Source organism: Periophthalmus magnuspinnatus, chromosome 19 (genome assembly GCF_009829125.3).
Source record: "Periophthalmus magnuspinnatus isolate fPerMag1 chromosome 19, fPerMag1.2.pri, whole genome shotgun sequence".
Taxonomy (NCBI): Eukaryota; Metazoa; Chordata; class Actinopteri; order Gobiiformes; family Gobiidae; genus Periophthalmus; species Periophthalmus magnuspinnatus.
The window spans coordinates 26729195-26754878 of record NC_047144.1 but is presented as its reverse complement, the minus strand read 5'-3'; the positions used below and the strand labels follow the sequence as shown (position 1 = coordinate 26754878).

Genomic DNA, 25684 nt, shown 5'->3' with positions numbered 1-25684 from the left:
TGCCATGACACATTTCCTCCTGAATTTTAACTTCAACAGAGGTGGGAATCAACTGTACTTAAAAAAGCAAGCCAAGCAACATAGATACAGAACATCTGGATGTGTATTGCATTTTTTTTTCGGAACATTTACAAATAATCGAAATCCGTTTTGTTTGCTAAACATCTTAGAAACATCTTACTATGAACACTTTTAAGCAGGATTCCATTTGTGAACTCTTCTTTTAAAGGTCTCAAAGAACTTTATGATTAAAAACAAAAGTCTGGCCATCAAACAAAAACAAAACTATAACTTGTCAATAAACGTGCCTTTACAGTTTTGCGGTCATCTACAAAAACAAAACAATTAAAAATGGAACCTCAAAACTTTAAAGGCACATTTATACTCATGTACCTGTACATGCACCAGCCTGATGCAGAATAAACTGTTATTTAGGTACCAGTGGTTGCCCCTATAGGCCTGTACAGGTACTTCAGTGTCCCACATTCCCGTTTAGCCTTGTAAGGGCAACCACTGGTACCTAAAGAAGGGCTTATTCTACATCAGAGTATAATGTACTTTTTTCTTTTTTTTTTAAAGAATTAATACATTCCACGATTTAGTTTTAAAAGGAATTCCCTGAATCTTCCAGGGTTTTGACCTTTTGCTCTACCTCAGCATCTTCAGAAAAAAAAAACACTACTACACAGCACTACTGTAAGTCTGTATCATTTGTTTGTTCTTTTCTGGAGCGCCTATGTACAGTTCGGCAATTAATGATAACTGTATTATGGTCCACCCCATATTTTTTGAAGGCCCAAGCCATGGTGCCTGGTATCTGGCCACCACTTGTCTTGGACTTTGAACTGTAAATAAGAAAGTGGAAACAATATAGATAAAATATTTTAAATAGCAGTGTTCTACACTCAGATCTCATTTACCCACATTCTAACATCCTAATTATTCATTGGATGATTTCAAAAGCATGTTTTACAAATGTCAGGACAAAAATAGCGGGGAACCACATTTATACACTTAAACAGACAAAGACATCACATAGCTGTCATTAGACTAATGTGCAATGAGGCCAAATAGATACTTAAGAGTTCAGTATGTTGGTAATCATAGTAAAAAGGGTCAATAAGGTCATGTAGATGTGGTTGTTTGGAAGTGGAGAATTGCCACAAATGCCTAATGTCCAACCCTGCCTTGGCTCAGAAGTGACATGGTTAAATAAAGTAAGTATTTAAAAGTAAAATCTTGCCTCTCTGACAATGCAATTTCAGTGACAGTGACTTGGCTCTTCTTCATCCTTCTTTTCTTCCTTTTTCATCAGCTGATGAATTCTCAGTATCGTTTTCTGATGGCATTGCACTGACACTGTTTACTACTGTGTCAGAAGTGTAATTTGCTTAATCAGAAACCTGACTGTAGCTAGTGGAGCTGGAACCAGGGTTAGTTTTCCTGAGAGCTGTAATGTAAACAAATATAAATTTATATTTACCACCATTTTCAGATGACTCTCAGATTGTCAAACCAATCTTAATTTTTCACAAGACAACACAAGTAAATATTCTGGAATAATTATGAACATTCTTTAAAAAAAAAAGGAAATTACCTACTGCCAGTTGTTCTTTTAAGAAGTCATTGTTCTTCGTCAACTCCTTAATTTTACACTTCCATTTCCAACATTTTCAATTCTTGCAATTGTCTTTGGTTTGTTAATGATGCTGTTGGGGCAGCTAACTATCTATCTATCTATCTATCTATCTATCTATCTATCTATCTATCTATCTATCTATCTATCTATATATATATATATATATATATATATATATATATATATATATATATATATATATATATATATATATATATATATATATATATATATATATATATATATATGGCCTACATAATTGCAGACAAGACATAGATATAGCTTACTCAGTTCACGAGCACGAAATTCTAAAGTAATGCCAAATAAATTTCAGCGCTTATGCACAACTTATTACCGCTGCATGCTATCGTAACTATCGTAACCGGGTAAAATACAGGGTCGGGCAAGAAGAAAGTTTCAAGCAGCAGTTGGCTGCGTTACATCAGCTCGACTGTTCTTATGTGGATAGGCCATGCACGGTCTATATGACCTAATCTATTATATTTTATATAGTCTTATAGTGCATTATTTCATTTGACATTTTGGGGAAAACAGCTTAAGAAGTGCACTAACTTTGGACCGTGTGCGTGAGAAAACTATAAAAAAAAAAAAAACAACACTTACTCCTAGTAGCACTGCCATCGATGTTTTCCTGGATTTCCATCTCTTTGGTCAAGGGTGTACTTCTAAGTCTTCGTTTTCGGCCAGACATTTCTTGCTTTAAAGTTTAAACATGTTTCGGAGGACGACTGAACTGCACAAGCCACTGAGCTCAGAATAAACCTGCCAGGTGAGCGGCACGCGAGTGTGCGTCTGTGGTTGATGACGTCATCAACACTAGTCTCTCTCTGTTTTCTGTTTTTTTTTTTAAGTCAAAATGTTATTTATGTATATAACGTTCATATTACACACACTGAGGTACAAATTTCAAAATTAAACACGAAATTGAAACCAGTGCACATTTGAGACCTGAGAATAAGCGGAACTTCACCGTGACACATGCGCAACTGTGTAATGGGCTCGACTCGTGCATGTCGACGTGCACATGAGGGCCTGTGACGTGATAAATGAAAGTTGAAAAATGTTCTACTTTTATCACTGTCGCCTGCACAACAGCCAATCAGCGAGAGTTTGATTGACAAGCCAATGCGCTGTACTCTTCACAACCATCATGATCATGTTGGATTTCCCAATACTTTTGGACATATCTCAAAAAGACTATATATATATATATATATATATATATATATATATATATATATATATATATATATATATATATATATATATATATATAAAAAACAGCTGCCTGGGAACTCGTTGATGCCAGGGTGAATATGAGTGGTAGATTAACATGCGCAAATTTGTTAATGCAGATAACTTTATGGAGGCTAGTAACCAAACATATTAAAGACTGATTCAACATTAAAAAAATATATTTATTTAAGGTTTTTACATTAAACAAAATGACCATATGGAGGAAAGAAAAAAAATTTTCATAAACAGCATGTACAATAACAACACAATGGTACAATAACCAGCTTCAATATTCTCAAAACTTTACAAATTTCATTCAAATAAAGAATGAATAATTTTGGCCCCAGAACAGATCCTTGGGGAAGTCCGCACAATAGAGCTTTATGAAGTGATACTGTTCCATTCCGTTCCACATACTGAAGCCTGTTATTTAAGCAGCTTTTTAACCAATTATTAACCACCCCCCTGATCCCATAACACTTCTGTAAGAGTAGATTATGGTCAATAGTGTCAAATGCTTTACGTAGATCGATAAATATACCAATTGTATTTTGCTTATTATCAACTGCTGATACATTTTCTATAAAATCCATCACTGCTAGAGATGTGGATATATTACGACGAAATCCACACTGCTGATCACATAATATTTTAGATTTTTCTAAAAAAACTATACAGTTGTTGAACAAACAACTTTTTTATATTTTATTTTATTATTGCAACCTCAAAATTCCCTCCAAATAAACAGCCTGTCAGATGTGTAGGAGGCTCGCGATCCACTCTGGAACAGAGCGCGACGTGGCAAGCTGCCGCTAGTTGCCGCAGTTTGTCGCTGTACGCTCTCGTTAGTCGCTCCCCATGTGTTGAGCCCATAATGCACTATTTAGTCCAGGAAACAGGCTGTAATGAATTAATTTTTTCAAGAGGAAACATCTTATGTCCAAAAATGAGCCGATTCACACACCTTAAGAGATTTTTTAATTGTGAGATGACTAAAAGAAATACATTAAAACTTATCCAGTAGCGCCAAAAGAAGCTGCCATTGGAACATGACACTGATGGCTAGATCCAACACTGGAGATCGCTATGCCTGGTAAGTTTAGTAACTTTTTCATTATTTTATTTATTTCTTCCTTCCAAAGTCACCCAGCTATCTGACATTGTGGCAGCTGAGAGGAGGGGATTCATACTCTGGAAATAAGCTAAAATCTGATATGTACAATGAAATATATTATATTTTTCATTGGGCCAATTTATAGTTTAATTATGTTAGACTTAGATACATAAAAGTGAATAATTCTTAAAATGTATTAAAAAGCTCTTTGGTCTATAGGCAACAGCAGCAAGCTCCTCTTTGGCCACGAATGCGCACAAGTATGGGACCGGGCGTTGAGCTCAGCGCACTAGGACTGTAGAGATGGACACTAAAAAACTCATCATTATAATGATCTTAACAGTCAGCCCAAACAGTGCTACAGAAGAGATTAACAGCATTACGCATTAAGTTTTAAGTGCAATAATGGGAAGTGTACAAATATGCATAGGACATTTACAGAGGTGATCCACAGATGTCTCATCTCTTCTCTTATCCGTGTCTGGACTCCCCTTTTTTCGCTTTGAGGACTTAAAAAGGACGTGATACAGGAAAGCGCTGTTTCTATGGAATATGACGCGAGAGTCGCGTGCACTGTGCTTTTCTGACTCGACACATGCAGGGTTTAATAATAATAATAATAATAATAATAATAATAATAATAATAATAATAATAATAATAATAATAATAATAATAATAACAGTAGTAATAATTGAATAACATTTTGAAAAGTTTGAAAAGACTTACTGGCCATAAAAATTATGTGGGTGACAACCATATTTGTAATGATTGTTCTTTCTTAAACAGGATATGTCAGCATTTTGTGCATTTGGGGAGACCAAAGCAACTGTCCATAAGGCATAGATCTATATTCTCAAGATCCAAAGTATCACTGAGGAAGTGGATGAATTTCAAGTACAGGTTGGTAAATTTGCAAATGAATGTCTTGTTTATGCTAGTGCTAATGCTACTTTTATGGCATAAAGGTAGCATTAAAACCATTACATATAACACATTTTATAACAAATTATTTGACATAATTAACATAGGGACTTTCAGTCTACAGTCCAAAGTTTTCTTTTTCTTTTTATAAAGGATTACACAAACATTCATGAATCAGCCAAAATACAACTGTTATGACAGGGTTAGAAATCAGTTTAGCAAGATATGTTCTTATTGATATAAATACTTTTGTCTGTTTTTTTAGATTTTGTCAAGGATTAAGTTTGAGATAAATAGACATGATCGATGACTAAACTGCTGCCAGTTCAGTGACGCTTACAAGAATGGCCAAAAAAGTAAGAGATGTGTGTTGGATGGCAATGTAAAGACTGAAGAGACAGACTGGCCAAATGATTGAAGGAAGAAGTGAATTTGTAGAAATAGATGAAAGCTATTTTCGACACAAACGAAAGGTAAATTTAAGACAAAGATTTATGTAATCTAACAATCTAATATAATCTTTAACATGTTTGACTTTGGTTGCAGTACGGAAGGGGCAGGATGGCCAGTGGATGGAAGAGGAAGAGATGGGTATTTGGAATGTTGGGTGTGCGAAATAATGGTGGAAGAAAGCCAATTCTACGTCTTGTAGTGTGCAGATCAAGGAGGCATTTAGTCCCTATCGTTGCTTGCATGTGAGAGTAGGCTCATCGGTTATCAGTGATGAATGGGCAGCATATCGGATTTTGCCTGAATTGGGATACCATCACTACACAGTTAACCACAGCAGGAGTTACGTAGATCCAAACACAGGGGCCCATACACAACATATTGAACGGGCATGGCACTCTTACAAAGCGCAGGTCTGGAGGCTGATGGGGAATAGAACTGATAATTTCTGATAATCTGATAATATGAGCACATTGCTGTAATTGAGTAGAATGGCTTGCAAGAAAACATGTTGATGGACCGTTAGGAAGGTTGATCTATGATATAGGGAAAGAATTCAGTTGATCTGTAGCACTCTGGTATTTGTTTTATCATCATTTCCTTGATGTATGTTATAAGTGTTTTGTTTGTTTGTTTTTTCAAATTAATATGATATGATATGATATGATATGATATGATATGATATGATATAGAACACATCTATAAGGTTCTCTGGCCTGTACACTCCAGAATTGGTCTGATGCAGAATAAGCCCTTCTTTAGGTACCAGTGGTTGCCCTTACAAGCCTATACAGGAATGCAAGACATTGACCACTGGTAATGTAGATATAGCTGGTAACAGCTTATTTTGCATCAGGCTGGTGCATGTACAGGTACATGAGTATAAATATGCCTTTAAAGTTTTGAGGTTCCCTTTTTAATATTGTTTTTATTTATTGATTTTATTTTTATTTTTTTATGTGACCTCAAAACTGTAAAAGCACATTTATTGATAAGTTATAGTTGTTGTTTTTTTAAAACATTTGATGGCCAGATTTTAGTTTTTAATCATAAAGTTCTTTGAGACCTTTAAAAGAAGAGTTCACAAATTGAATCCTGCTTGAAAGTGTTCAGAATAAGATGTTTATAAGATGTTCATCAGACAAAACGGATTTCGGTTACTTGTAAATGTTATGTTATGTAATGTTGGCCAACCTTAACAAAGATATAATAAAGCATAATTAGTCTTCACTTTAGAAAAGCTTTCAAAAAGACTTACTTAACAGGTAATAGCTGCCTGAATTATCATTGCATTGCAGGATTAGTAAATCATTCTCTCATAGTTTACTAATCATTAACAAGTGTTTGAGTTGATACTTAAATATGCATTTACAAATACACGCACAAATGGTTAGTTAAGGAGTAACTAAGTGTGAAATAAGTATGAGTAACTATACACAACACAAGTCAATTAATTGCTAATTAAGTGTTTATTAAGGTCGTAATTAAGTAGTTATTAAGCCCGAATCACTATGAATTAAGTGTTTGGTCTTAGTTCAAAGTCTTTGTTCATGCTTTATTAAGGCAAATTGCGTGTAGTTATTATAAAGTGTTACCGAATTGTTGTGTGGGAGCATGATGTAGACTTGTAGGAAGAGCAATGTACAGAATCTAACCATAAAGAGGAAGAGATTGCTACATTACTCAAACAAACATGGATGACATCTAAAACCTCTTCAGACGTGTTTCTGATGAGGGGACAATGTTAGAAAGTTGGTAGACAGCTCCAAATATTCTATTTTGCATAATACCCCCTCCTTAATGTGCACTTTTATTTGCTAGTTCTTGCATAGGACAAGATTTTTTTTATTACCTTATCTTTTATATAATTGGTGGAATAGTGATAAGCTCTCTCGCCCCACAGCAAGAGGGTCAGAGGTTTGATACCTGGGCTGCGTGGTTTGTGTTTGTGCGGAGTCACCTTGTTCTGTCCTTTAGCTAAATCATCTACATTTAAAATAATACTATGTCACTCTTTGGAGGGTCCATTACATGACATGCTTGTCTCCATGATAGTATTGCTTTGCCTAGAATGTTCTACAGTACAGCATTAAATTTCCATGGAGGCAAATAGATGGTGCAACCAGGCAAAATTACAAATCAGATCTATGAGAGGCAAAACAGTCGCTAACAGTTAGAATGCATCTTTTTCAAAGTGTTTTTGACCAGTAAAGACACCTTTAATTGAGTGGATGTAGTGTTGCTCAGTTTAATGCCATAATATGGAATGTTCTAGCTGAAGCAGTAACAGTAACCATGGTGGTCACAAACCTCAACTTGAAAAGTTAGAAAGTGTAGGTTAGGATTGTCAAAAGTATTGAAAGTCGATACCAATTGATACTAAAACTAGTATTGAAACTACATACTCATTTTAACAGGCATCAATACTAAAAAAAAGTCACATTTACATGAACCTTTCCAGAATAGTTCAAGGATGATCTTGAGTTTTATCAGAACAAGTATAAGACCACATAAACAAGTATATGCCTATGGACTACCATGGAACCTACCTAGAAGACTGAAGGACTGATTATAAGGTCACATGATAATATAAAACAAAGCACTACCATTTTGAAAGTACTACCATGTCGAAAATGACATTCTTTTGTCTAAATGAAGAGGGTTTTTAGGTTCATCGGAATTAGTATAGAGTATCTACTACAGTGGTCCCTCATTTATTGCGAGGGTTACGTTCGAAATCTGTAAAGGAGTCAGCTTTATTTTTTACAATTATTATATATGTTTTAAGGCTGTAAAACTCCTCACCACACACTTTATACACTTTTCTCAGACAGGCATTAACATGTTCTCACATTTTTCTCTTGTTTAATTAATTAATAGTGACTGGCGCTGCTCCACTGCAGTGTCGATTGAACATTTATGTAAATTTGGTTCAACGCATTCTGTACTGTACAGGAGACACGGCACGGAGGAGATTGATTGACAATGGTCTGCAGTCCCTTAGCCAATCTGGATGCACAACACAATGCGTGTTCATACTCTAAACAAACAACATACTCTAAACTCTAACAAAATCTGTGAAACAGCGAGATCATGAAAGCTGAACAATATTGAGTCACAACTGTATATTCCTTAGTATTGAAACCAAGTTGGAAATTTTAATACTCTGACAACACTAGTGTAGGCTTATTTATTGTAAATGTATTTATATTTTCCTGCCTTGGTTCTTGAAGCTGTTTTGGAGTTGCCTGCACAGATGTGAACTTCACCTGTCCTGGCCTTATCCACTCCTCCCCCTGCTCTCTTTTGTCCTCCCCCCAAGCTGCCCCTCCTCTCCATCACCCGCCTCACCCACATTTCATAACTCCTCATATGCACCAAACACAGCCGTAATCAGACAACCCCACCTGACCCACAAACAAACCAGGCCCGCCATCTGCTGCTTTCTGTGTCATCGGCTCGGTGACTCTAACTAATGCATTTGGACTGAAGAGCAGTTAACCCTAACCTTAGTCTACCTCTTCATTCTGCACCTGCGCTCAAATTTGTATAGCCCATTTCTGATTTTTTTTTTTCATATCAAATAATAATAATAATAATAATAATAATAATCAGTTCATCATCTGCAGTTGAACCCAGAAGTGACATCATCATCTAACAACGCATGGAGAGGTGACCCTGCTCATATAGAATTAACGTAACTCCCACCATAAAGGTTCCATCGTATACCTTAAATTGCTTAAAAACACTGTTTAATTTGTTAGCCTAGCAACAGTTTAGCATGCCATTGCTGATAGTTTACACCCCTTCATGTCCATGCTCACTTCTACTTTGTCTCTTATGGCTCTCATCCCAAAACATCTTGTCCAAAGTCACTTTGAAGAACCTCCTTATGTTCTGCTGGAGGCACTGAACATCAGGCATATTCCCTCAAGGAAATCTTTGTTTCTTCCTCCTCCTGCTTCAGCCCTAAGGCGGGGGCACCCTACAGAGACTGAAGCAAGTACACCCTAGGGAGCCCCCCTGTTGCTTGGATACACACTCATGTATTCACTCACATACATGTACATGATGTGGTAAAGGTAGACTGGTCACATAAGCAGCAGGCAGAGAGGAGTAGAGTAGCAAAAATTTTACTAAAGTAAAAGTAGTGTTACTTCTAAATAATATTACTCCAGTGAAGTACAAAGTAATAATCTAAGAGAGACATGGGCAAACTATGGCCCGGGGGCCACACATGGCCCTTTGGGTTTATTAATCCAGCCCGCGGAAGGTGACTAAATTAAATTAAAATACATACAGGTAAATCTTGTTCAAAGTTTTTCTCCTGTGTTTATTTAACTGAAATTTAATACATTATCTATTAATTCTCTGTCAAATTTTAGAACCCATTGTGGCCCATGTGTCAAAAGGTTTGCCCACCCCTGATCTAGGAAATGACTCATGACTTCTCAATTTGCTTTACTATGGATCAGACCTGGACAACTGAGGGATTACACAGACATCTACTCAAGTAAGAATAAAAAAGTATTTGGGGAAACTACTATCCGAGTAAGAGTACTTGCTACATCCCAACAGTAAATCTTCATGATTTGAAGTTAATGTAATTTTAAGAACAAAACACTAAATAATGTACAAAATCTGTTATTTTCAAAGTACAGACACAAAAATAAGACAAACTTAATCATACCTGAAAAAAATATGCAAGAAACACAAATCCCTTTACTGTCAACATAAAGCTTTGGTCACTTGTAGACTTGCTCACAGTGGGAAGAGTAACCAATACTCAAGTAAGAGTACTGTTACTTCAATAAAAATATTACTCAAGTAGGAGTAAAGGTTGTGCTGGTAGAAAAGTAGATTTTTCTTTTTTAAAGAGAGTAAATGTAATGTACTACCCACCTCTGACATTGAGAGTACATCCTTTTGACTGATAATGGTATTGTTGTTTGTTGTCAGGTGAATCGATTATGATTTTGTCCATTTGAAGAAAGTGAAACACTTGGGCATCTTTGGTTAAGCACCCACCTCTGTGCCCGCCCTGCAGTCAGATGGAGCAGACCAGATGAGCGTATAGCATTGATTTGCCACTCTCTCCTGGTAAGTCTGGCCTAGAGGCACATTCCGAGAGGAGCACACATTCTACCGGATGGGTCTGTCAGCAAGATCTTTGGCAAAGTGATGTGTGGCAGTGGCTCAATGGGGAGTGTGATGGAAATTTAAGTATATACATGTTTTGTCTTTGAATGCATTGGATCACATGAGTGAGATCACATCAGTCTGTCAGACCCAGATTAGACATTAACATGTGTGAAGGCTCTGTCTCCATCCCACAGGAAACTCGTTGTTGTAATACCTGGCTAACTTCATTATCTCATGGGTGTGAACCAAAAGTCACTCTGCTTTGAAATGTATGTAGCATTGTAATTCTGGTATAAAATAGTCAGAGCTCAGATGCTCAGGACTTGGACTTGGACTGAGAGAGGAACTGGGGGATAGGCCGGGAGGCTGCCAGTCTGTGCCCAGGGCAGGCCTGGGCACTGTCCTGTCTGTATCTACTGTAACAAACAATAAACCTTTTTTCCTATATTTCAAAACTCACCAAGCTTCGTAAATGGATTACTTTTCAACTAGAACTGTAATTTTTCCACAACAGGGAGGTTCTTCACCCACCAATCAAAAGTCGGTAGACTGATTCCAGTTTTGAATAGTGCATATTGTCATTGGCAAGATACTCACCTACTTTAACCTATGTATACGTGTATATATATGTGTGTGTGTATATATATATATATATATATATATATATATATATATATATATATATATATATATATATATATATATATATATATATATATATATATATATATATATATATATATATATATTGAGATTGGTAGCCTCACTTATGTCAGTCTACCCCTGGGCAGCCCTGGCTACTTGTAATTTACCAACACAGAGTGCTTTGAGTGGCTTGTGAGTACAAATGTAATCTATTAGCATTGTTGTCAAATGTATTTGAACAGAAAGTAGAAAGTGTGCCTCACCATAGACAGGGTAATAGAAAAAAAATCTTTAGAGCAATATCTGAGTTCTGGTTCTTCAAGCTGGAGTACCTGATTTTCAAACAGCGAAAGGAGGAACTACGTATTTAAATCTGCCTGAGCCTGGCATTCACAAACCCTTTAGCTCATTGTTATTATCAATATGAATTCATTTGGGGAATTGTGCACAGCTTTCGAACTGATGGCTTTACAAAAGCTATCCACTGATCCAAAGGTGGGTGGTTCAAATCCTGCTCTCAGCATAAGCAGTCAGATCCACTGACCCACAGGTTGGCAGTGTGATTCCAGCTCTCACAAATGAATGTTATTTTTGTGTGCTTGGGCAAGACACTTAACCCACCTTGCCCCCAGTGTCTGTGTACACTGGTGTATGAAGGTATGTGTGTGAATGGGTGAGTGGTTCCTTGATGTGCTTTGAGTGACTTGAAGGTGGAAAAGCATTATATAAAAACGTGACCATTTACCATTTTACTATTTACAAAGGCTTTAGAACAGCTAGAATGCTTTAGAACTGCTTTAGACCAGCTTTAGAACAGTCAGAGTGCTGCTTATAGCTTTTACAAAAGATAAGATAGTTGCAGACAGCACATAGAGGTCTCATTTTGGTGCCAAGTGCTGCTTTTACAACATAATCTTTGAGGATAAAACACAAAAATACACTCAAATACCCCAGCTTTAAATGATGATAACTAGCAATAAGACAGTATTACCTTGAGCTATGATGATTGAATCACAGCTACCCTCTTTGATTAATGCATTCTCCATATAAGATCATAAAAAGTAAAATGTTGTTAATTAGCAAAGTCTTATGGAGTTTGATGCATTGGCTACAGCAGAGGTTATTTTGCTTGGATTCGGTATAATGATGCACCTTCCTGGAAAGCGTTCTCATTTGTTTTTGCTCACGCTGAAGTTGTGACAAGCACACATAACAGTGCTGCAAATGCCAGTGCCATGTTTTTATGCACCGGGGTGAAAACTGCACATTCACAAATACTAATCACATTTCTCTCAGTACCACAAAGTATCACAGCTTTGTACATGGCGCAGTGGAACGTTCGGACCCCCACAGCGATGAAAACACAGCAGCTAGAAACGCGCAGAGGAAACCAGGCATTTCACCCGAGCACAAAAACAAGCGTCCATCATTAGCTACCAAAACTACTCCCCCGCGGAGTCTGCTGAGTCCTACACAAAAACCTGAATCAAAGAACATACAGAGACAACCAGGACACAAGGTGGGAATGCTTTCTTTTGGGTTCACGTGATATCACATTACACTGAGATGAGAGCAGGTCAGAATAATGGAGGAATTTGCTGTGTAACTGTCAGATTGCAGATTTGTTGACCTGGTTTATGGAAAATATCTCTGTAATTACTGGGCCTGTTCACATAAGACAAAAACTGGCACAAAGTTCAATATTTTCTCTTTCAGTATATAGGAAATACATTAAGGCAAAGAAATATAAGGTCAGCTGTGGAAGGTTGAATTTCTGATAAGGTTAAATACTTGAGATATTTATAGAGTTATAGGCCCTATGTCCTACTACTGACAATAACAGTGGTGGAGGAAATACTGAAATTTGTTACTTGAGTAAAGGTATGAGTATCAGCTCTTCCAAGCCTGAGGCCATGGTTTTTGACCGGAAAAAGGTGACTTGCCGTCTCTGGGTGGGTGGAGAGTCCTTGCCTCAAGTGGAGGAGTGCAAGCATTTTGGTGTCTTGTTCTCGAGTGAGGGAAGGATGGAGCGTGAGATTGACAGGTGGATCGGTGCAGCGTCTGCAGTGATGCAGTCGCTGTATTGGTCTGTTGTGGGAAAGAAGGAGCTGAGTCAAAAGACAAAGCTCTCAATTTACCGGTCAATCTACGTTCCTACCCTCACCTATGGTCATGACATGGGTAATGACAGAAAGGACAAGGTCGCGGATACAAATGGCTGAAATGGGTTTTCTCTGCATTGTGGCTGAGCGCTCCCTTAGAGATAGGGTGAGGAGCTCAGTCACATGAGAGGAGCTCGAAGTAGAGACACTGCTTCTCCATGTCAAGAGGAGCAGCTGAGGTGGCTCGGGCATCTGTTCAGAATGCCTCTTGGACACCTCCCTAAGGAGGTCTTCTGGGCATGTTCCACCGGGAGGAGGACCTCGGGAAGACCCAGGACATGCTGGAGGGACTATGTCTCTCAGCTAGCCTGGGAATGCCTTGGGATCTCACCAGAAGAGCTGCAGGACGTGTCTGGGGTGAGGGAAAACTGGGAGTGCCTGCTTAGACTGCTGCCCCCACGATCCGGCCCCGGATAAGCTGAAGAAAATGGATGGATGGGTAAAAGTACAGACACTGGTGCAAAAGTAAAAGTATCACATGAAAAAAATCTACCCGAACTAGTGCATATTTTGAGGTCTTATAGGGCTTCAAAAGAACTGATTTGAAAAAGATTTGTGGTGAATTTTGTTCAGCAGAAACAAGTGATACTTTTTTTCAGTTTGTATAATTTAGTTTGCTCCAATTATTAACTAGATAAGAAATAGTTTAGTGGAGTAGACAGTACAGATATCTGCTCTCAATAGCAGTGAAGTAAAAGTAAAAAGTATTCACTTTTACCATGGTGAGCATTGCTATATCAACATGATCTCAATACCAGTGAATTTTCTATTAAATGCATTTCAACTCCTCTACTATAACAAAATGTAGATCAGCATGATTATCTTTGCTCCACCCCAGCTTGTGCAGATAAATGAAGATATAACCAATGCATTTAAAAAAAATGACCAAAACGTTTATATTTTAAAAAGCTATTAAAATATATATATATATATATATATATATATATATATATATATATATATATATATATATATATATATATATAGATATATATATATATATTAATATATATATATATATTATTCATATTTTTGCACGAGACTCAATACTTTTCAATACCTCAGTCAATATTTCAGTATTTTTTGACCTTTTTAGTGCAAGCTTTCTAGTCAAAAACACTTAAATCTAAGTTCTAAGTGCTGTTTTCAGTGGCCTCTGCATTTACCAGTAGCTAGGGACATCACACACGACTGACTACAGCCAGGTCTTTCTGTTTACAAACACCTGAATTTGAAGTGTGAACACCTGCTAGACCAATCACACTGTTCCTAATACCTATAGACCCCGCCCCTCTCCACCTTCACTCACCCATTTAGTCCTCCAGGTGATAACCATTTTACCAGCTGTATTTGAAATATGGTTGTGGACGGAGTTTAGGTGTTTGGTCCCACTTTGAAGTTCTGCAACCACTTCCCTTGGACTGCTTTACAAGAATTGGAAAAAACAAATATATTTCATTAAGTTTTGTTATTTGAGTTGAGAGGAACCAGCTGAGGTGGCTCGGGCATCTGCTCAGGATGCCTCCTGGACGCCTCCCTAGGGAGGTGTTCTGGGCATGTCCCACCGGGAGGAGGCCCCGGGGAAGACCCAGGACATGCTGGAGGGACTATGTCTCTCGGCTGGCCTGGGAACGCCTTGGGGTCCCACCGGAGGAGCTGGAGGACGTGTCCGGGGTGAGGGAAGTCTGGGAGTCCCTGCTTAGACTGCTGCCCCCGCGACCCGGCCCCGGATAAGCGGAAGAAGATGGATGGATGGATGGAAGTTTTGTTATAAAAGCTTGCCAGTAAACTTTCATAAACTGAGAACACTGCCCACTGTGCTGTTGTGTAAACTGAAGAGATGTTTCAAACAAGCCGATACAGCCAATAATCCAACTCTAGTCCATACAAGAGCTTTTAATATCTGTATGTTCTTGGAATATTGGTTAAGTCCTACCTGAGTTTCTAAGCTGTTTAGATTTCCAAAGTGTATTTTCCTCTAAAGAGGTTGTGTTCATGTGGCATGACAATGTTCAAGTTGGTCTATATGGTTTAAACTGAGCTGGAGACAGGTCAGAATTCTGTGGTGGAATTTGCTGATTAACTGTCACGTTGCAGATTTATTGATCTGGTTTATGGTTCATATCTCTGTAATTACTAGGCTTATCCACATGAAACAAACACTGACACAAAGTTCAACATCTCAAATTAAATAACTTGGATTTTTATTTTATTTTTTTTCACAAAAGCTTTAGAGACTGGCGCCATTACTGAAACCCAAAGGCTTGACTGAAAGGACTTAGAAAGGCCATAAAATTAATATGACATGTTCGTGGAGGCAAAAAAATAATGAAAAAGTTCAACATTTGTGGATCATAAGTTTGGATATTTCTTTCAAAATCTCCCACAGGTATATAAGCCCCTGCCCTCCATCTGAGCACACTAGCTAGGTTTAGGGTTAGGGTTAGGGTTACGTAGTAACCTAGTACCCAGTCACTTTTATTAAAATCGGAAAACAGAAAATAAACAACCTATTAAATTTCAAATTGATTAAAATAAGGACTACCCAGTTATTTTCTATGTAGAATACTTCAGTTTGTGGTGCTGTTTTAATAATTATTATGCCTCAAAATTAGCATTAGCATTAGCACTGAGGCACAATCATCTGTTTTTCTAAACACAGAAGTGTCCTCTGCTGAAGTACTGATTTTGTTTGTGTAATGCTTAACATATTGTCAGTGATATCCACACACAGCTTCCTGCCCACTGCCTGATGTTTAAATATTTATTTATTTTAGCATGACTTAGCAAAACCTTATAGAGATACAGCTGGACAAGTAGTGATGCTAGCGGTGAGGTTACCGGGCGCTGTTGAGCACAGAACAAATTAACTTATTATCAATTTTTTAAATGTGAACGCAACCCATAAACAACTGGTGAAATAACATAAGTTAGATCGCATGCTGCATTTGACTTGACTTAAATCTTTGCTCCTCACACATAGCATGCAGAAGCCCAATGGAAGAGAAGGATTTGTAAAACATGAACAAATAAACCAGCACAAGTTTTAACACATGGATGGTCTATTCTCTGCCATCCCAGCAGTACAGAGCAGACTGGTGCCAAACCGCACACTGAGCTACTGGTCTATGTCCCAATTCACCAAGCATTCAAGTGTATACTTTTGTTCCTTCAGAAAGTGCATTCACATCATTCAGAGTAACATTTGGCATATAAATACTACTGCCCAAAGTGAAATATTTTTGTTGTAAACCAGGACTCAGAAGAGAAGAGACTAAACCCAATCTAAACAAAACATTAAAGTGCATATGGCAGATTTTCATGTTTTTCTAATTATGACTTGGTTTAATGGGATAGCAGCTGTGGTAAATATGTAGCATAGTTGGTCATCAGTTAAGTGAAGAAAACTCAAATACTACTACTACTACTACTACTACTACTACTGTTACTACTACTATCCAATGTCATCATTTTCTGTCAGTTTAAACAAAATGTAAGTGCTGGTATGTATTTTTTATTTGTCAAATCATAGTATTATGTAAATTGTCAAATCATAGCATTATGTAAATTAGACAAGCTTTAATCCATGTTAATATTATGGTTACTAGTAGATTTGTGAGCCTTTAGTCATCTAGTCCAGTAATCAGTTGATGAAGGTTAAATACAGATGCAGATTAAACTCATGATTCACAAGTTTAATCTGTCTTTATATAAATACTGTGTATTTATATACCTAGTACTTTGTTATACATAAATAGTTGCTTTTGCATGAACTCCCGTGCAGGTGTAGTCTTGCGAGTGCAGTTTGGTTCAGATACACAGAGATATATAATAACTTTGAGAGCTTTTTGCCACAGCCCCTTTTTAGTCGACTGATCGATCTGCAGGACATGTTTTTAGTCGACCATGAATTTCTTTAGTCAACTACAGTTGAAGTTGCTAGGTAGCAGGAAATTATTAGAGGTGGGATAAGACACAATTTCCACAAGACAAGACGAGACAGGACACAAGATTAGGTCCAGGAGAACAAGAGATGAGATTTTGACATAATTCATAATGAATCAATAATGTAATTCAGTTAACCATTTTAGCTTTAACATTTTTTTATTTATTTCCTTTGAGAATTTTTGCTGTACTGTAGCAATACTTTTTGAAGCTACAGCTTCTCTAAATGTGTAACTTAGCAAAATTAAGTCTTTTAGTCTGAGCCAAATGTAAACACATGGTGGCAATTTTATCTGGCACAAGATCTATGTAGATAAACTTGAATCTTGTCCCATCTCTAAGAATCACCATTACTTATGTAGCATCTGCTGCCTATGTCCATCCAGGAAGTACCAAAACTGTCTAGGCAAAACTAGTTCTTCCTACAATGATATTAACTGTGTTTTAGTATAATTAGAAGTCTAACCTGTCATATGTACTTTAAGCATGGGGGCTAAAGTAGATCTCACACAAAACCAGGTCCAATCATGACTAAGCCACAGACAGAAAACCATAGTGACCATAACAACCAGCAGAACAACACCAGAAATTCAAGATGACACTTTCTCAAGATTCATTTATGTATTTTCAAACATTAAGGTGCAATATGTAACTTTGATGGAGGAGAGTACTCCACCAGGATGTATCCTTGGATATGTTACTGCGCTCCCTGCAATGTTCCACAATATGTCATTTCATGTAATTATATTCATGGACACAAGCAGATGCCCCACTTATAGTGAGAATGCATGATTCAAGTATTTGTTATTTGTGTTAAAGTAGTTGATACTAAACTAGTATCAGAAATGAACTTTTTCTCAATAGCATATTAAACATACCTGAATAACTAAGGGATTACACATATATAAGGCCACATGGTAATATAAAAGAATGTACTCCCATTTAATGTTGTGTATCAGTATTGAGTATCAAGTCTATTCCTTAGTATTGAAATGGAGTTTGAAATTTTAGCATTCTGAATGGCTAATAGAAGTTAAATGTCATACAGTGGAACATTCAAGGCAAAACAGAGACAAGAATTTATAGACTCCCCAAAAGAAAAGTTACATAGTGCACCTTTAAAATTAAATAAATAAATAAATAAATAAAAGTAAAATAGCAATAATAGTAAGTAGTAAAATGAAAAATCAATTCTGTCAACTGGGCAAAGGTTTTAGAGTGAAGAGTCATATTAAACCCTAATGGGTGCTCTCACATCTCTTAGCATATTGGCTATCATTATTGTTTTCCTTGTTTTGAATTAGGTCTGAAGATGGAGGTAGATAGATAGGAAATAAATGTTGTCTAAGGCCCCCATTCCTGTTCAAATATGGGTTGTCTTTTCTAACAAAAATTGCCTCTAACAATCCATCTTTAACAATCCATCTTTGAACAGGAATGGAGGGCTTAGACACAATTTATCTCCTATTCATAACTCCATCCTGAGACCTAAATCAAAGCAAAGGAAACAATAAGGATAGCCAGTATGCTAATAAGTGTGAGATTACCCATTAGAGGTTAAACGATTATGCAAAATATGACCCAAAATGACAAAGAAGTGACTAAACGTTTTCACTCTAAAACTTTAGTCCAGTTGACAAAATAGATTTTTTCTTTCGCTATGGATCACACCCGGACAACTGAGGGGTTACACAGACAACTGCAGTGCAAAGGCTCTATATTGTGCAAAATTGTCTCTTGCGAGCTTTGAGCCATGTTATAATGCTGTTCCCTCCTCAAAAACATTCCTGGAGTTGTGTTTTGTTTGAGTAACCCTTTAATATTAGTTTGTCTACATCCCCAAAGCTCTAAATGATCTATTCCACCTTGTGATGTCACGTACTTTTTGTTCAGTAGAGACTGACAATTCCAGGCCTGCAATCCCAATTTATTCTAGTGAAGATGCATCGAGCACTTCCAGTATGAAACGTGACACATGACACCATGAGGTGTCATGTGTTATGTCTTAATATGTGTGTTAAATTTGTGAATTAAACAAAGCACAACTAAAGGTATGTTTTTGAGGAGAAAACAATGACATTAAATATTTCAGTTTCAACCTGATCAGACTGCATAGTGCTAGACCAGGAGGCCCTCCAGTGTGGACCCTGTGGGCTCATTTGAATGATCTAATCATGTGTTATTTATGTATTAATTAGATTTGCACACATATGAATGAGGAGATGTCTTGTGTACACAATAGTAGGAGGAGAGCAGTTACCTTTCTGATGGCTTCGACCCAGAGTGACGAAGCCTGATGAGATGAAGTTGTGAAGATCGGCTCCTCCACTGCTGCGCACGCTGTCCTTCCCATAGTGGAGACCTGTGCACAGGGACCAGTAAAAGTACATGCATTAGCACAAGAACATGCACTAACACAGGAACAGGCACTAGCACAGGATCGTGCATTAGCGAAGGAACAGACACTCTTAAAGGAAACATATTATCTAAAAACATTTAGTAACCCTTTGTATATAACATAGTTAAACGATCTGAAAAGACAACTTTGCATAATGGATCTGCTTTAAAACTATTTATGTCATGGACCTGATTTTTGCCCCCATAAGGAAAGCAGGCACTCATGATGTGAGTGTGTGTACAATAGTATGTGATGAACATGAACAAGTCGGCTCTTTTGAATGGTTCCTTAATGTGAATGGTTGGAACCAGATCAGAACCAGATATTTTTATTTTTTGTATTTTTACACTGATTAACAATGAACCAGCAGAAAACTCTTAGAAGCAGAGCAGATGACATGAGAGAGAGCTTTCCGCACAGAAAATACATCTGTATCATAATAACAGGTCGTTTTTTGTTTAAAAAAAAAAAAAATAAAATAAAATATATATATATATATATATATATATATATATATATATATATATATATATATATAGAGAGAGAGAGAGAGAGAGAGAGTGCAGCATTTTATTTATATTAAGTATGACTTCGAAGGGTGAAAACACTCCAACTCTCAGTATGAAACAATTTTAAACAAGTCATTTCACTCTGTGATTAGTTTGTCAGTAAAATAGCTTGCTGTTCTATTGTTTTAATTTTCTTTGCCTATGTCATATTTTCTGTATATCTGTTTTTGTCATGATGCCTGCAATTCCTGTGTTCTCTCCTCCTCCCCTACCTGTCTGTCCGGAGCTGGGCAGAGTTCCTGACTCCTCCCGCATGCACCTGGAGCGCATCAGCGCAATTACCTGCACCTGCTGCCGAGTATATGAGGGCTTGGCAGAAGACACTCGGAGTCAGACCGTCCGCGTGTCAATGTGAATGCTCCAGTCTAGTTTTTGTACTTTGTTACCTGTCCGCCTGTTTGCTCATGGGAGTTTCTGCCACTTTCCAGATTCCTGCTCTTGCTCGTTCGGTACATCCAGGTACATCCGTGGATCCCTGGCCGCCGGAATTATTCGTCCGTCGTCTTCCCCGGTGGGGGCGGGGTTCTTCTTTGTGGCCAAAAAGGACAAGTCTCTGTGGCCTTGTATTGATTACCGGGGCTTGAACAACATCACAGTCAAGAATAAATACCCACCCCTCCTACTGGACTCCGCCTTCACGCCCCTCCACGGAGCCACCATATTTTCAAAACTGGATTTACGAAACGCATACCACCTGGTGCGCATAAGGGAGGGTGACGAGTGGAAGACGGCCTTCAAGACCCCCCTTGGCCACTTCGAGTATCTGGTTATGCCCTTTGGTCTTACTAATTCCCCCGCTGTGTTCCAGGCCCTAATTAATGACGTGCTTCGTGACTTTCTGAACCGCTTTGTCTTTGTGTACCTGGATGACATTCTGATTTTTTCTCAGTCTCCTCAAGAGCATCGCCATCATGTGCGCCAGGTCCTCCAGCGCCTCCTGGGGAACAAACTGTTTGTGAAAGCGGACAAATACCTACCGGCCCGGGTCTCGGAACACCAAACCGGATGCCTTCTCCCGCCAATTCACCCTGGACGACAACCCAGGTCCTGTGGAAACCATCATTCCCTCCTCTTGTGTCGTCGCAGCGGTCCATTGGGAAATTGAGGACACTGTCCGAGAGGCCCAGACCAACGATCCTGACCCAGGTAACGGCCCACCTGGTAAACTGTTTGTCCCCGATCCTGTTCATTCCCAGGTGCTCCAGTGGGCCCACGCCTCCAAGTTCACCTGCCATCCCGGTGCGAGTCACTCTCTCTCCCTGCTCAAGAGACACTTCTGGTGGTCCACTATGGACACGGACACCCGGGCTTTTGTGTCGGCCTGTCAGGTATGTGCTCGGGCCAAGGCCTCCCATTCACCTCCCTCTGGTCTCTTGTGTCCCCTCACAGTTCCCCGGCGGCCTTGGTCTCACATTGCGGTGGACTTTGTCACGGGACTACCCCCCTCCCAGGGGAACACAGTAATTCTCACCGTGGTGGACTACTTCTCCAAGGCCGCCCACTTCGTAGCCCTGCCTAAGCTCCCAATGGCCAAGGAGACCACCGACCAGCTCACTCACCATGTCTTCCGCCTACACGGCATCACGATGGACATCGTTTCCGATTGAGGAACACAATTCAAGTCTCAGGTGTGGCGGACCTTCTGCGATGGCTTAGAGGCTACAGTCAGTCTCGCATCCGGCTTCCACCCACAGTCGAATGGGCAGACGGAACGGGCCAACCAGGACCTAGAATCAGCCCTACGCTGTACGGTATCCGCAAATCCCGCAACCTGGAGTACTTACCTGCCCTGGGTGGAATATGCTCATAACTCCCTTGTGAGCTCGGCCACTGGTGTGTCCTCTTTTGAAGCCTCCCTAGGATACCAGCCCCCGCTCTTCCCCGCAGAGGAGAGAGACCTCGCTGTTCCGTCCGTCCAGCATCACCTCCAACGCTGCCGGCGTGTGTGGAGTAAGACCAGGGCGACCCTCATCCGGTCTGGGGCGCGCACCAAGACAGCAGCGGATCGCCACCGTGTCCCGGCGCCCACATACCAGCCTGGCCAAATGATTTGGCTCTCGTCCAAAACCATCCCATTGAAAACTGACTCCTGCAAGTTGTCCCCCCGCTTCCTGGGTCCATTTAAGGTTATTAGAATCATAAATCCGTCTGCTGTACGACTCCAGTTGCCCCTGTCTCTCCGGATCCATCCAACTTTCCATGTCTCCCAGATCAAAGTGGTCCGGACCAGCGAACTGTTTTTGTACTTTGTTACCTGTCCACCTGTTTGCTCATGGGAGTTTCTGCCACTTTCCAAATTCCTGCTCTTGCTCGTTCACGCTCCTGCCTCTGCACTCCAGCTCCGATACAGCCGACCCTCTGCTTGCCTCCTGCTCTGTCTTGGCCTCTGGCTTGCTTCCCGTCTCCTGCTCTGGCTCCCGCTCCCTGGATCACTCCTGCTCAGTCTTCCTTGGTCCTGTCCCTGGTCTCGTCGTGCTCCGGTCCTGGTAGTCTCCGTTCCCGAGTCCAGTCCTGGTTTTCCTGCTCCTGCCCTGCCCTACGCCCGTCTGGTCTGCCTCCCGCTACCTACGTCCCGTGTGTGATAAATGAACTGTCTGAACTGTCTTTTGCACGAATTGTAAATAAACACTGTCAACTTGCCCCGCGTCTGCACTCCTTGGTCCGCACCTGCACTAGCCTTTCCGACAGTTTTATTAACTTTGGTGTGACACACTTAGGCCAGCTTATGTTTTATTTTAAATGTGCTATATAAATAAAATTAAATTGAGTTAAACATTGGTTTCTGGCATATAAATCAATATAAAAAGAGCCATTCATTGGAATGAATGGATCCACAAGATTCAGATCCCATAAGAGAGTCGAAACTTCCATCACTAGTGTTCATATTCTAGTCCTCACAATATAGGATAATACGAACACTAAACATAGGACAGCAGGAACACACAGGAACAGGCATAAGCACACACACACAAAAGCTTATGCTTCATATGAAGCATATGAACCATATGAGTGTACCATCTGACACATGATCAGTGCAAGTCAGTGGGTCACAGGTGGTGATAGAAAAGCCTTCTAAGGTCATGTGTAATTCATTTGACAGAACATATTTATTGATACTTTGCAGTGACGTCACATTGAGGGTGAGCAGTTTGTATGTCTATGCAGGAATGTTCAGCAGTTAGTGAGGTGACACAACACACACCTCTGGCTGACAAGTTAGATAGTCTGAAAACTAGAAAATAAATACACGTGTTTGATTTTCAACAAAAAAGCGCCACTAACTGAAAACAATTGGCTAATGCTAGCTAGCTTGTGACCAATCTTATCTGAGAGGGACTTAAACAACAATAATCAGCTAATTTGTTTCAGCTACAACTAGGTGGCAAGGCAAGGCAAGTTTATTTGTATAGCACAATTCGTACACAAAGTAGTAAAATCACACAAATCAAAACATAAATAATCACAAATAATCATCATAAAATTAATATTAAAATAGAAGAGTGCAGAATAAAAAGTGAGTTAATTATTGTCAGATTGCATTAAAGAAGACGTATTCTGCTTGTTTCTGCTATATAATTATAATCTAGGATACCCGTGGATCATTACATTATAATTTGCACATTTAAACTGCAATATTCATCTGAAAGGACTTAATAAAAGAAACAAATCCATTGACTTCTACATTAAAAAACTGTGGTGCCCAACTGGAGCTGATATTGCCATAAATGTCATCACAACAATGAATCACGCAGCTGTCGGCACCTCTGATGGATAGCTGCACATCACAATAGCAAGCTGCAGAACATTTTTTTTTTTTATTTGTACAAAAATGACTACTGCAAAGCTGCTGAAAGATGCGTGTCATGGATTTTATTTACACCAAAACTAAAAGTGAGTAAAATGGAGTACAGAGCAGTGGGCATGTACCGGTGGTGGTGAAAACGAGGGTTAATTGGACAATATGGTGTCTTGAAAATAAGCAAATAAAGGTTGCTCAAACATCATGTGAGTAAATGATGAGGGGAAACAACTATAATATGGTTAAAAGCTCTTAGAGAGTAAATTTTGCCTAAAAAGGTTTGCTTTAAAATAAAGTTCAGATTAATGCTTAACTTGGGTAAGAGAGCTTCAAACAAATCAATGCCTCCAGTTAGTTTTACACCCATGAGGGTTATTGATGACCAAAATTTCTCTCCTTTAGCAGCGTTCCAGTCCACAGTTATCATTCTCCTTTAGCTCCTCATGAGCTCAGACACACCCAGACCATCCCTCCATTCACACATCCACACAAGGAAAATAAATGTTCAATATTAGATGTTCATTAGAGGCTGTGCACTGCGATGATCTGATTCAATCATGTCTGAACTAATGGGGAGAGTAAAGGCTCGTGCTGGAGTTACGCAGCCCCAAACACGCTCTCATTCTGGGATGACAGATGTGCAGGGAGATTAGGGGATATCGAACTCAAAACTATAGGTTTATGGCACTTTATCACAACACATATTCAGGTCTTAGTAAAGTAAAGACTTACTTCAAAAAGAACAAATAGATTATTATGTAATCCATAGGTAAGTTCCATAGCAAAAAAGAGTTAGATATTTTTAACAGCTCCTTTTACCGTTAGTTCAATAGAGATTGGCCATTCCAGGGCTGAAATTATTCAAATGATTCTAGTGAATGTGTGTGGAGTTTAAAAACACAGTGGAGCATTTCCTGTATTACCACATGACATCACAAGGTGGAACAGAGTGTCTTCTCTTTGAGAGAAGAACTCTAGAAGTCTAAATATGCAGGGTTTATGTGTTAAACATGTGTGGATGAAACACAACTCCAGGTCTGTTTGTGATAAGGAAACAACATTAAACATAGATTAGAAAACAGTGTAATATGAGCCTTTTAATGATCCATTTGTTCATTGTGAATTAAAGAAGACCTATTATGCAAAATCAATTTTTCAGAGCTTTTCACCATGTTATAGTTGTTTCCCCTTCTCATTTACACTCAAAGTTGTATTTGGAGTAATTCATGCATGTTTGAGTATTTAAGTCTGTTCATGATTTATTAAGGCTAATTAAAGAGGTACCTAAAAGGGTAATACTAACCCCTTACTCTCTCAGTCCTCTCTGCCTCCTCCTCTCTCCCTCTCTCCTTTCTCTCTTCTAGTGCTACTCTTCCCTCCTCTCTCCATTCACTCTCTTCTCTCCCTCTAGCAGTCGGAGGACTTCAGGGACTGGCCTCCTGCTGGTGCCCAGAGTCAGGACTAAACATGGGGAATCAGCGTTTCAGTTTTATGCAGCTGAAACCTGGAACAGTCTTCCTGAAGATGTGGGACAGGCCTCTACTTTGACCATGTTTAAATCCAGGCTCAAAACAGTTCTGTTTAGCTGTGCATGTGAAGGGTTTTTATTTGGCACTTTTCTCTTTTAGTGTTAATTTTATGA

General features: G+C 38.9%; 1 protein-coding gene across 5 annotated transcripts in view; it reads right to left on the bottom strand.

Annotated features, from left to right (window-relative positions):
• Positions 1-25684, bottom strand: part of LOC117387819 (protein shisa-6) — a 162381-nt gene that overhangs the window by 98978 nt on the left and 37719 nt on the right. For 4 of the 5 annotated variants that reach the window (XM_055229562.1, XM_055229561.1, XM_055229560.1 and 1 more), the window contains exon 3: positions 19537-19638. The exons of the other annotated variant lie outside the window; for it this stretch is intronic. In XM_055229562.1, coding sequence (XP_055085537.1) covers positions 19537-19638 — 102 coding nt within the window. The remainder of the gene's footprint in view (positions 1-19536; positions 19639-25684) is intronic. 5 annotated transcript variants of the gene reach the window in all.